General features: G+C 39.3%; 1 protein-coding gene across 1 annotated transcript in view; it reads right to left on the reverse strand.

Moving 5' to 3' along the window:
• LOC140234649 (TOG array regulator of axonemal microtubules protein 1-like) overlaps positions 1–13,441 on the reverse strand; it is an 80,446-nt gene that overhangs the window by 16,658 nt on the left and 50,347 nt on the right. Inside the window, 2 exon segments of the mRNA XM_072314685.1 lie at positions 4,262–4,422; positions 12,139–12,249. Coding sequence (XP_072170786.1) covers positions 4,262–4,422; positions 12,139–12,249 — 272 coding nt within the window.

The raw sequence follows: 13,441 nt of genomic DNA on the forward strand, positions 1-13,441 counted from the left end.
GGTCTACCAGAAGGCTCTTTTCTAATGACGTCACGCACTGGATATGTAGTCTCTGAGTGTTTACATGTTCCTTAGGTATCATACGGTGAAGACCGGGAAATTGTTTGAAGTATGTCTTCATAGCCTGATAAATTCAATATTTCAGTCTCTGAGTACATTCCTTCCACATCTACAGGTAGATCATAGCATTCGCTTCCAGTCGGACCTCTTAAATCATAACATTTATGACTGCTAATGTTGCATTAAGGGGATTTATTTCACCATTCAGTGTTGCTTTTGGTGCTCATTTCGGCTCCGTTCCTTCAAGAAGCAGGTCCGGTAGTCACATGCCACCGCTCTAACCCGCTGTCAACAGCATGCAGTGCGCTGATTGGTGTGTGTGTGTATGAGTGTGTGTGTATGCGTGTGTGTATAGTTGTGAGCATTTGTTCACTTCGTGTATATCTGCGGGATTTGTGACTGTGTGTCTTGTGTGTGCGCCGATTGCGTAAGCATGAACTCGCTACATGGATATGCAGCAAATGAATGAAGATTCCCACCGTACTATCATGCAGGGATTCCAAGTAGTGAAGTTCTGCTGCTGAACTGTCAGCTCTTATCGCGGAGAGAAGTGTATGACCCTTGTGTGTTACCATTTATTTCAGGTCCCGAGCAATAGGTCTGAGGTCTCTCCTCATCCAATTGGCTCCCTTTTTCTGCCCTAATGTGCTTTTTCTTTGAACTGCCTCTTTTGAACTATCATTTTACTTTCCCATGTTGGATCACAACATACTGTATATGGACCATTATCTTGGTGGGAGTTCTTGGAAGAGAGAAGGAATGGGTAGATGCTAGTCTAATGTAAAGAGTCCCCTATAGGACCTACTGCAAATGCCAGAGTTCGATATTTCTTATATTGGACTGAACACTACTGTCGACTCATGTATTTGAAAGTTGAAACATTCACTTTAGTAGAAAAACTAAATCACATGTCTTTAAAAAAATGTGAGAGGTCATACTCGTACGCCAAGGCAAGTTCATTGAAAAAGAGCTGTCACAGTTGCATCATGCTGTATCAATCCGTTACAGTTTGTGGAGAATTTTCTGGTTAGGGGGGCCCACTCCGAGATACACAATGTACCAGCACAATCGTGTGATCAGAACCTCCCTTGTGCGATCTGCACGTCAATGCTAAAAATTTGAACTCTGTAGTTACTGAAATCAGGCCTACTCTGATCAACGAGTCTATCGTGTGTTTTTTTTTTCTTCCTCGTAAAGCATCAAGACAAAGTAACGTAACTGAGGAATTAGACTAACCCCCCCACTCGATTCAGTCAAGTCACCAAGCACATGCCAAGCAGAAACATGTGGTGCGAGGTTACGTTTGCCGACTCACACCTCCTTGATACCAATTGAGGCACGTGTTACGCACATCATGCTTAGCAAGCGCTGTCAGCTGGTTTTCGCCCGAACAGTGCACAGCCGCATCACTGTGCGGATTAATATCGCCTACATGAGATCACGAGCTGCCTGATCTGCAGCAAATATCACAGTTGAATACGTCTAAAATCTCCTTTTATTTTATATTTTGTCGCTTTTAGGAAGTCTGCTCATCATTACACATATCATTACATGATCAGTTACCAATCTTTTTCCTTCCATCTTCATGATTTTGTGTTAGAGGGTTTATATGACTCGTATAAACTACGACGTACTAACATCAAAGACGTAAGAAAATGACTGTGCAGTAGTCGTCTAAATCTCTTGATTTTGAGTAATATGAGTAAAAGTAGAATAAAAGGTGGGAAAAGAAAGATTCCTCCATTGTTGCTTATGTTGTACAAGTTAAAATTGACCCCATTCAAGCTTGCAATAAGAAAATATACAGCCAGAGAGACACGTAGTGCTTCCATTGACATGCACACAAATTCACCGAGCAGAGTTCGCAAATCCAGTGCGTGACATCAGGCGAAACGTGCGGCTTTCTTGACGAATTGGGGGTATTCAGGCTCTACCAGAATGCCTGATTTCTGTGACCGTTTGGCATCTTCTAGAATAGTTCAAGTGACGGAACGTCATCTCATTACATTCTATGACTTCTACATGTAAGCTTCTCATTGATGTCTAATTACAAAAATTGAGCCGTCGCTTTGAATTTCTACTTTAATCCTTATCTGCTTACGAAAAAACCTTCAGAGAATATATTACTGTAAAATGGGTAATAACCTGTTTCATTTCCCCTTCATAACTTCCTGCCCACTCGAGATATGCTTCATCAATTGCACAAATGACTTTGACGTCCAATGCTACTACCTTGCTGCATAGAAGGAAAGCAGAAGTTTTTGGCCGTGATACACTTTCTAGTCATCAACACCATGACTGACAGCCATTAACTCTGTTATACTGTAATTTTGGTCAATTTGGCCATGATGTAGTGTGCACATATCAAGTACAGAATGAAATGAGATAATGACAGCAGGGGTACTCGAAACACATCACACAACACACTGCTTAGATTTCAGAAGACAAATGAGAGTGACCTCCGTTGTTTAGCTAATAGGGTCATTAATGATTCATATTTTCACCCTTATTTTGTAAACTTTTCTCTGACAGATATTTTTTTTTTATCACTGATGATTGTGCAAAGCTCCAAATCATCAAATATAACAAATTGCAAAATACACACATACACACACACACACACACAAACAAACAAACAGATGTATAGGTCCTCACAAATACCACAATCACAACACACCTAGACACATAAAACACAAAAATACACACATATAAAAGATAAGAACACAAGGGAAATGTTCACGATAAAAAAACCAACGAAATAAGAAATTTACCTCATTTCATATGGACACATTCACACTCAGTTCACATGAAAGTATTCTATTGTCTGTTTTTCTCTACCCCCTCCCCCCCCCCCCCCCAAAAAAAAAAGAAGAAAAGCAAGCTGTAGGCCTTTTTTGCTAGGAAAGCTCGCAAGAAACTTTGAGCATAAATTTTGTTCATTTGATTGGTAACAGAATAAGTCAAGACTATTACACGGCATCTTTCAAACAGCATAACCCTATGTGATTTTTACTCTCTACTTTCTCTGTAAGAATACACTTCTGCAAAATGTGAATACAAAGTGTGAATGTGACAAATATCTCCTGTAAGGTGTTCCGTACTTTACTGTCTCATTTCTCCCCAACTCTTGATTCACATGACATGCACACACTCTCCCTCCCTCCCCATCTCTCTCTCTCTCTCTCGCTTTCTTTTTTACTTTTCCCCTTGAAGGCGAGATCTTAATGTCTTATAGTTTGCTGCTGCACCTTAAGAGCGACCCAAAGGGCAAGGCTGCTGTAATGAAATTACCAGCAATCTGTGCTGTGCCACTGATTGCAACGACAGGTGTCGGGTTTGAGCACGAGGGCAGGTGGATTCCGTGCCGCCTCACACCAACAACTGGATGCCAGAGAGGAAGAGGGCAGTCTTCAGGCCCGTAAACAAAGACCAAAAACTGACAGTCTTTGACAATTGATTTTTACAACATAATGCAAAAACGGTTAAATCCTGTGTGTGAACTCACAAAGAAGAAGAAGAAGAAGAAAAATAAAAATAAATACAGTTCAACCTCGATTATCCGGCCTCCTTTTATCCGGAAATCTCTATTATTCGGACGCGTTTACGCAGTGAAGGACTTTTTTTTTTCATCCAAAAATTGAGAAAAGCAGCGACTTTCATGGATCTATTTCACTCATTTCATAAGATGTGCATGATAGGTTTCTCAATATCTAATGAGGTAAAACATGTGTGATTTTCACATAAAGATATACTTTATTTTTGTGAAGAAGGGACTACAATTTTGCGCAGGCTAGCATAGATAACACCACCGTTGCTGGGTACGCTATCTGCCTAGCTGCCAGTGCACTGAGACGGCAGCTTGGACGGCAGCTATATACATTAACATTGTGTCTCCCATATCCGGCCAATTCGCTTATCCGGATGAGCACCGGTCCCGACATGGCCTGATAATCGAGGTCGAACTGTATATATAACTAGGTCTCCATACTCAGGTACCCATGGTCATGCTCCCGTCATGCACACTCTGGATAGTCAAACTCCATCATTTGCAGCTCAGTGACTTTTTTTTTCCTTCTGTGTTTTTTTTTTTTTTAAATGGCACACGTGAACAGTGGCAAAGAAAATGAAATTTTGCATCATCAAACAAATACCGATCACTATGGAGTGTGAATGCAGCTTTCCACTGGGGACAGAGACTCACCTCCTCTTCCATGCTGTCGTAGTCCAGGTTCTGCTTGTACTGGTGGCCGATGACTTCGGGCAGGTCATCCCCCTGCTGATCGTCCGACCTCCGCCGCTGCGTCTTGTCCGCGTTGTTGGCTCGGGGATACTCCACTACGTTGGCCTCGCTACCAAAGACACCTGCAGTGATGGTAGTGGCGTAAAATCAAAAGGGAACATGAACATTATCCGTGCAAAAGCGCCAATTCTCAGAAATGATATTTCCTGTCTGTAAATCAGCAGGAAGGAAGAGGCGCAATGGACAAGAAAATGACGAATCTCAACAATTATAGACATCCCAAAGAGAATGAGACCTGTGTCTTACATCATCCCACTGAGACTCAAGGTATCACTATGGCAACACAACTTCAACATGTCTGCACGCAAAGGTCAAAAGATTGAATGGAGAGCATCAGCACTATAATCATCATCCATAGATCAACTCCCCATTATTACTGACACACACACGCATTCTCTTTTCTGTCTTCTTGATTACCCTGCAATTCACTCCTACGCTGTCACTACCTGCACTGAGTGAGAGGTAAATGAGTCGATCACACATAAAGGTGTGATACTGAAGCAGTACTAGAGACAGTAACAGCAGATTGAAGTGATAAGCTGACAGAAACTAGTAGTAAGTGTAGTTCACATTTAAGCCTGATTTTTCTTCTTTTATTTTGAAGATAAGCCTGCTCTTCAAGTAGATCAAGAATCAAAGTGCAATCATTCTAATTATTACAGGTATGAATCTTGTTTATACATGTTTATTCATTCATAGAATCCAGATAATCCATCTCTTTTATCAATACTAGGTACTAAAGTTGGGACTTTAGCACGAACTGAAGATGCACTCATGTGTACACCAATACTTTACACTGACACAGATATTATCATGAAAATGTGTCCCAATCAAATTTATATTAAGAGAACTATAACTGTCGCTATGGCGACTGGTATGCCTCCGCCATAATGCATGCATGGTTCTCCTCATAAATTCTATAGTACATCTGAACAATGCGTGATGACAGTTTAACATAATTGGTAAAATATCAAAATGACAGGTTTGTCACAAATGTGTTGAATGTTCACTTTCCTTGAACTAGATTTAATTGGATGAATGGCTATATTGTCTACAACTGCAGGTATTTGGGGATTTGAGAATTTTCACTTGACTTTTGACCCTTTTATAAGTTTATGCATTGAGTAATTTTCAAGGTATGGGGGAAAAATGTAATTTCGATATTAAGTCGTAAAATGATAGCATTTTAACTGGGCCTTTGACCCTAGAATTCCCAGTAGAATCACTGTCAGGTAGAACATGCATGTACTAAGATTCATAATGATACCTTGAGTCACTTTCAAGATAAGGTGAAAGTGAAAGTAAAATTTAGTACTTTCACTTGACCTTTGACCTTTTGGCAAAAAACTTTCCAGAAATCTCTGTTGGGTTAATATATATTAAGTTTCAACAAAAATGCTGCAGGCATTGCATAAATATGAGGGAAATGGTGAAATTTTGAGTTGACCTTGATTTCTGACCCATGACCTCTGACCTATGACCCCAGATTTCCCTAAATAATCACTGTCAATCAGTACATGCATATAAGTTTCAAGAAGGTACCTCAAACCATTTGCAAGATATGGAGAAAAAAGTGATATTTGAACATTTTCATATGACCTTTGACCTTTGATCTTTAACCTCATGACCCCAAACTCTCGGGAGAATCTTCATTTGGTAGTTCATGTACAAACTCAGTTTCAAGAAAATACCTTCAGGCATTGCATAGATATGGGGGAAATAGTGAAATGTTGAACATTTGATCTTGACCTTTTGACCTTGAGCATGTGCACCCAAAAGTTGATAGGCACAACTTTACCTACTCATACATATACATGTAAAGTTTCATTAGGATACCTCAAGCGTTTTTTTTTTTTTAGTTACACTGTCCACAAAACTGATTGCGAATGGATGGAAGGACGGATGGAAGGAAAGATGGACGGACGGAAGGACGGACAACCCGAAAACATTATGCTTCCAGCACCACTTTGTGGCGGAGGCATAAAAAATATGTGATACATGTATCACATCAGTTTAACCAATAACCTTTACAAATAACATGGAAAAACAAACCTTTGTCCAATATCTGAAAAAAGAATAAGATTTTAAGAATGTTTTACTCTGCTGTTCGTTTTGTCATGCAGATAAGATGCATAGATAGATAGTGTGGAGTACATACTATATATGGATGAAGCTGTATTGTTTATCTTTGACAGTGTAGAGCACATACAATAAGTAGGGTATCTCATTATAACAAGGAGTCTGAGATCTTACATGAGAAAAAAATATTTTTCCAGAAGAGTTCAAGATGGCTGCTTTCCTAATACTAATGCATGTTACAACTGGCAAATATCTGAACATTAAAAACTCAAGCGGAGTAGGTTAATGCAACTGCTCTTGGCATCTGAGTGAAAAAAAAATCAGTCTGGAAGTATTCATTCGCATGGACATCAAGAGCAATGAAAGGAATACCATGGTACATCTGCTTTATTCTGTGCCCCAGATTACCTGACTAAAATGACTTAAAAGTATTCTTTTGCAAATCACATATTTCCTGCAATTTGCACAAAAAACAAACACAAACAAGAACAAATGTGAGGGACAGTCAAACTTTAATATGCATAGGAAACTGCTGTCTTAATTTCCCTGTGAATTATAGATATAAGCAACATAGAGCACATAGCTTTTTAAAACACCAGCATGGCACCCATATTGCATCACCACCTATCACAATTAGTGTAGAAATGAGGCGCTCCTCATTACCTAGCACACCTTGGTAAAAAGTGTCATTTTTGATTGCCATGAGGCATGTGCTCGTGCAGTGGTATCCAGCTTCGGTTTTCCTCGCGACCTCATTTCAATCTTAACTACATCCCATCTACTTCTCCCGGGGACCTGCGAGCTCCTAATGTATTGGAATTGATGGCCCTGCGCCACACATGCACAGAGTATGTTCTTAAATGCAGTGCAGACGGAACCAAATGAGACCGTTCAAATCGACTGGCGCGCCTCTCAATTTGCCCTACCCTCAGTCACCTCATCTGAGATGGATGACTGTCTGATAATGAGAGGATTCAAGAGACATAAAGAGGTTCTAGATTACGGAACAGCAAATAAAGACTGGTGGGGGGGGGATGCAATCGTGGAAAGAGATACTTGAAAATCAGTCCTGAGCAACATGAAGTGCTGAGTAAGAAGGAGAAACATGCAGCATTGCAAATGGTGAAAACCAAAGGAGTGGGCATAAAACACTGTTGAAAGTAACAAAGAAAAGCATGGAGGAAAAGTAAACAAGACTGACAGAATGTGGAAATTAAGGAAAGAAATCAAAACAAGAGAAACATAATGGGCAAAAGAACCAAATCTTTAAAGATGCTTTTTTCTGTTGTTGAAGGCATATACAGTTAAAGATTGTATCCTTTTGGCTGAACAGTTGAAGAATAATGTCTCCCACAATTGTGCATGCAATCTTATGGAAATATGGCTTAGAGTTTATAAGAAAGAAATGAAAAACTATTAAACTCCATGTCACTCTAGAGTACGCTCCCGTTTGTACCAAGAATAATGGTTGAAATGTTGGGGGGGGGGGGGGTTGTCCAAATGAATTAATAGGAAATCTATGGTATTGTTTCTGCCTTCATTGTAGTTTCTACTTTTATTATTCTGAGGAAAGGTCTGAATTACCTACACTACAACAGCCCATCTTCTGAACGAAATCAAAATTTTCAGGGTTGCAAGAGGGTTAACGAGTTTAAAGCCTTGGGATAAATTGCAATGGCTTAAGGCATCAAGACATGACCCGACACATATTTAGATTTGAGCATTTAATCCCAAGAAGCTGTAATGGTAGCTGCAATTTTCTAGGCCCTTTGGCCATGCAGGGTGATGTTACTGCATACGCCATTCAATAGCAAGTATAAATTTTTGTGAATTGGGACTTCCCAATGATTTTGCGAGTGGTTAAATTTGCTATCGTGGAGTACTGAGCTTAACAGAGAAATGTGCATAACCAAACGTCACATTCATATCAAGATCAGAGTCAATTCTTTTGTGTGTCTGTAAAGGGATTGCATAGTTTTGGTTGAGACATAATTTCAGATTTCTAACATTTTTAGATAAGATAATGAGAAACCTCATGTGAAATGTGAAAAAGCATGTAATTCCATGATGGATTCAACATTTATTTGATGAAAATTGGTTTTGAAATGGCTGAGATATCCTAAACAGAGCAATCGCAGTAAAAGGTGGGACCCACCTTTTATTAGGATCGCTTTGTTTTATTATGTTTTTGGATGTCTCAGCCATTCCAAAGCCCATATTCATCTAATAAACTTTGAAATCCTCTTAGAATGGCATGCTCTGTATCATTTTATAAGTGGTTTCTTGGTATCTTGCAAAAAAGCTAAAAGCCCAATCCTCATCTCCACCAATACTATATTATCACTTTAATTTCACAAATTGCACCTGACTCGCAAAATTCGCAAAAAAAAAAAAAAAAAAAAACTTCGCAAAATACTCGGCATACAGAATGGTTGGTAGAAGGTTTGGATGTAGAATGGGACAATGATATATACGAAAGAAGATTTAGACAGCCCCAAATATTATGATAATACTCCATTCAAACAAAAGATGGAGGGCTATATAACAGATACCCTTACAAACAAATACTGTAAGAAACATGCAACAAAACTACACAAACACATACAGACAAAAGTTCTTGGTGCCACATGTCTTAAAGTACCTTTTCTCTTTACAAAGTGTTTCCAAGCAGAAAATACCGCTGCAATGGCTGTACATGATCACCGATGCGATTTATATTTTCACATATTGAGTGTACAGCGGAATGAGACAGATCATGCAGCAGAATAATTTCTGCACTTGTGCATCCGAGAATGCTTTATTAGATTTTCTTAAAACAGCACTGTTCTTCTAGATGTGATGCAGCTTTATTCTAGCATTGTGTGTTTTCATCCCCGCATCCATCATTCCCTTCTACAGACACAATGATATTTGTTTTGCTGACAAAACACAGCACATATATCATTTACTGTGGCTGCATATGCCTAAGCGATACCTACAGTCAAATGTAATCACACAGAAGTAATAAATACCGGTCAAATTACATTAAAGGTGTAATGTTTTCATAAGATGAACATCAGCAAAAAAACACACAAAGAAAGAAAGAGATTATGACTATATAGTGCTTACAACGTAGAAATTTCTACAAGCATATTCAAACCTGAGTGAAAAAAATCACAAAAAACCTCTACAAATATCATCAAACAGAGGTTTCTCTACCTACTTTACTACTGCCAGACTTCCAACTCTGTAACATGATGTAAAACTGGTGATGCAGATTCAACCTACACGTTTTACAAAATAAATATATATATATATTTTTCTTTTTTAATAGAATTAACATTATATTTCAATCCAAATAGGTGTCCTTGATCATAATGAGGGTGAAATTTTCCACATCAGTTGAAGGTTTGATTAGCCATGAAAATTAAAACTCTACGTTTTTCATCGCGGGTACCCAGATTATCACTACCAATTCCACCCCCCATACCCACCTATACAAAGAGTAATATCAGTTTTACCTCATCACTTTCATTACCCATTCTGTTACCAATTAAAATCAGTTAATAAATTGCAGAGTGAAGCACGCATGAAGAGTAAAGCACACAATGATAAAATGCCTCCTCTCTCTGTAAAAATTGATGTTAATCTAGACAAGCTTAAATGGTCAAGAAGGGCAATCAAACATAATTGACTTTAGGGCAATGAGCAAACTCCACACTTTGCATTGTTTGCAGTTGCTCACTTAAATGTGTATTTACCATTCCTTCCCAAATTATGCCCTACATCTAGCCTGGAGTTTCAAAGGAATATGTTAAAGTCTAAAGGGGAGATTTCAGTTGTTGCAGCTTGCTGCTTCAAATGGAATATGATGCTTGCATTTCAAGCCTAATGCCTATACAATACATAAATGAGCATGCCCTAATGACGCTTGGCAGTGCAATATTACATGGATTTGTAGGGTATTACCTTCTGAGGAATGCATCGATATTCAATTGATTAACACTGACATCAAGTTAAACTCGCAACACTTGATTTATGCCTTGTTCCTATTTGTTATATTGCTGCTAATAGTTAAAAAAAAAATCATCACATGGTCACTGTCAATGCTATTCCAAATAAGGTGTAAATAGTACTAAACAAAGACTGACGTTGGCCTCAAGTTGCTTTGGTCCAGTCTGGGCCATTTTTGAATATGTGGCGCAATTTTGGTTGAGGGTCAATTTTGTCTTTTAAACTTTTGATCACCTAGTCATGCCATCATCTGTGATTCAGGTTATGATTCTCTCATACTATGGATCTACATGTAATGTCATCAAACCTCACTGCCATTGGTCTACGACCAAATAGCATTTGCCATTGTGATAGGTAGAATCAGTGAATCAATATCACTGTTTTCACTATACTAATTCACAGCAGCTCTGATGATGGGGTCTACCTAAATCAAGCACAGACGGGGAACTGTAGAGCATGGTAGGACATTGAGCTGAGTGACAGCAGTACATCTGTTTATTCCCTTTCTGCCGCCATCACACATCAATGTTTCTGTGGCTGCCTTACACCTATGATTATTGAAATAACTGTTGTGAGTAAATGTTTGCTACTAATGAGTCTGGAGAAGTCCATATGTAAAAAAAAAAAAATAAATAAATAAAATAGTTGAAGCTTCATTGAGGGTACCTTTGAAAAGGTGGTCTTAAACCCCCTTCCCCCTCCCATTTCAAACAAGTCAAAATTCCCTGCACTTTAGTAGACCTAGATGGCAGCTCTGCTCCAAATAGTGCAAACATGTACTGGCAGAAATGCCTGTCAATTTCCTGCCTCCAGCCAACAACAGCAAAAGCCTAAGTCAAATATTAATGATGTTATAACCATTAACCCTATTCTAACTGGGCTATTTGAGACCAAGTTTTTACTGGGGGGGGGTCAATTTGACCCCCCTTCAGATCTCGGCCGCCAATCGCGCGATCGCCGCAAAATTTTGCCTGAACATAGAGCCGGATGTCAACTACAAGATTACATGGTCATGCAATAAAAAAATTTTGATTTTATATTTTTTAATAAATTAATTATGCAAATTAACGCATGAAATCATCTTTTCACCTATAACTCCATCAAAAAGACTGAAGGATTATTAAATTTTTGTGTCAGAGTTCCTCAAGACACATCAAACAATTTTCTTGTAAAAAAATAGCGCAATCAAAATCATTTTCTTTTGTTTTTATTGTTTTGTTAATTTCTTATGTATTTTATTGTTTTTTCGATCTTTTGTTTTCTATTGTTTTTTTGCCAAAATTTGTTGGAGGCACTTTTTCAAGCTTATCTACATTAGAATTGATTTATTTCAATGGTTAAAAGTTGAAATAATCTAATTTATATCAATTAAACAAAAAACCACAGTTTGCATTGGATTTGCACATGAAATCATGAATTTGAGCGGTTTTCGGGTTGACATGCATATGCAAAACATTGCATAACTTCAGAACGGTGTACCCGGAAGTCGCAAATTTGGTCTCAAAATATGCAGGAGACTCAAATGAAAAAAGTCATGAAACGACGCGGCAAAATCTTTGCGCGTTGCGGAATCGTGGCGCGAAACGTCGAGGGGGGCCCCCCCCCCCCCAGTTAGAATAGGGTTAACACTCAAGAAAATGGTAGAAAGTCACATAAAGAAACATGACCCAGGGAGACATTTCATAAAGATGAGAGTGAAGTCTTACCCTTGCCTATCACCATGGCGAAATCTTCTCCGACCAACGCTCCATTATCATCCAGATCGACTCCCCCTGGATGCTGGGTGGAGGCCATAGACAGTGGCGACAGAACCGAGCCTGAATACACGCACACAAAAGAGAGGGAGGTAGAAATCATATTACAGCACTCTTTGCATCTGCAGATGTGCAGAATAAGTGGAGACTTGACATGAGGGAGAAGGGACGCATCGTAGTGGATCACACCTTCTGGAAGAGACAATGCCATGCCAGATCTCTCTCCTCGGGTAAAAACATGCACATTACTCACTGCCTGCTGAGCACTAGTTGTAGTGTAATTGATAACAACCACACAAACCAAACTACCGAGATGTGAGATCATGTAGGCAAAGATTCTGATGGGTGGGGCAATTAAAAAAATAATACAACACATACTAACCAAAACTTCTACGTTAAAAAAAGTGCACCACCAACATTTGAGACAGTGGTGTATTTTGCAAGAGGGACTGCTTTTACAAGATTATTCTGCATCACTTCAGCTAGGATGTGGAAAAGTGATTAAAAAAAATAAGGGGGAGGGGGGTGATGGCCTAATAGTGGCAGCTACTAAGAGCGTGTTTCTACTGAGAGCACCTCACATCCCTGGCATCGCCACGAATTTTTTCCAACGCAACCTCGTATTTTACGACCAGTCGAGCTGTTTCTACTGAGCGATAAAATACGAGGTGATGCAAAGGTGACGTGCAAATGCGGCGATTCCGGAAGTCGGGTATTTTTAAGTCACAGATTGGGTCACGCGCGCTACGATCCGAACCCTGCCTGCTTTGCTACTGCGTCGGCTATTTTTTGATAAGCCATTTCTCTTCGTCTCCCCATCCAATATACCCCGAACTAACATACTGGTATCCTGCCACTGACTGATGAGAAATCTTTGGAGATCGAGGGTCCAGTTGAGATTTTCTCAAGGCTGCGACATACTAATGTGGTACTCTCGCGATTCGAGACAATATAAAATGAAATTACGCGGAATAAAATCAAAGTAAGTGATGAGGGCTTAGTAATGCAATAAGTTAGGCTGTTAATCACGCAAACAATAGACGATGAATGCCACAATTCACATGTAATGTAACGTATAGGGCCTATAACACGTACACAAGCGAGTTGGTACAAACAAAGCATGATGCGAACACGGTCGCTGTGTGTACACACGTATTTTGTACACATGTGTCGAAGGAGTGAGTGCGATGAACCGATTGAAAAGCGCGGGGAGAAATTCTAGACGTCCGATACACCACGAATTTCGCTACCCGGT

The sequence above is a fragment of the Diadema setosum genome, chromosome 1 (assembly GCF_964275005.1).
Source record: "Diadema setosum chromosome 1, eeDiaSeto1, whole genome shotgun sequence".
NCBI classification, from domain to species: Eukaryota; Metazoa; Echinodermata; class Echinoidea; order Diadematoida; family Diadematidae; genus Diadema; species Diadema setosum.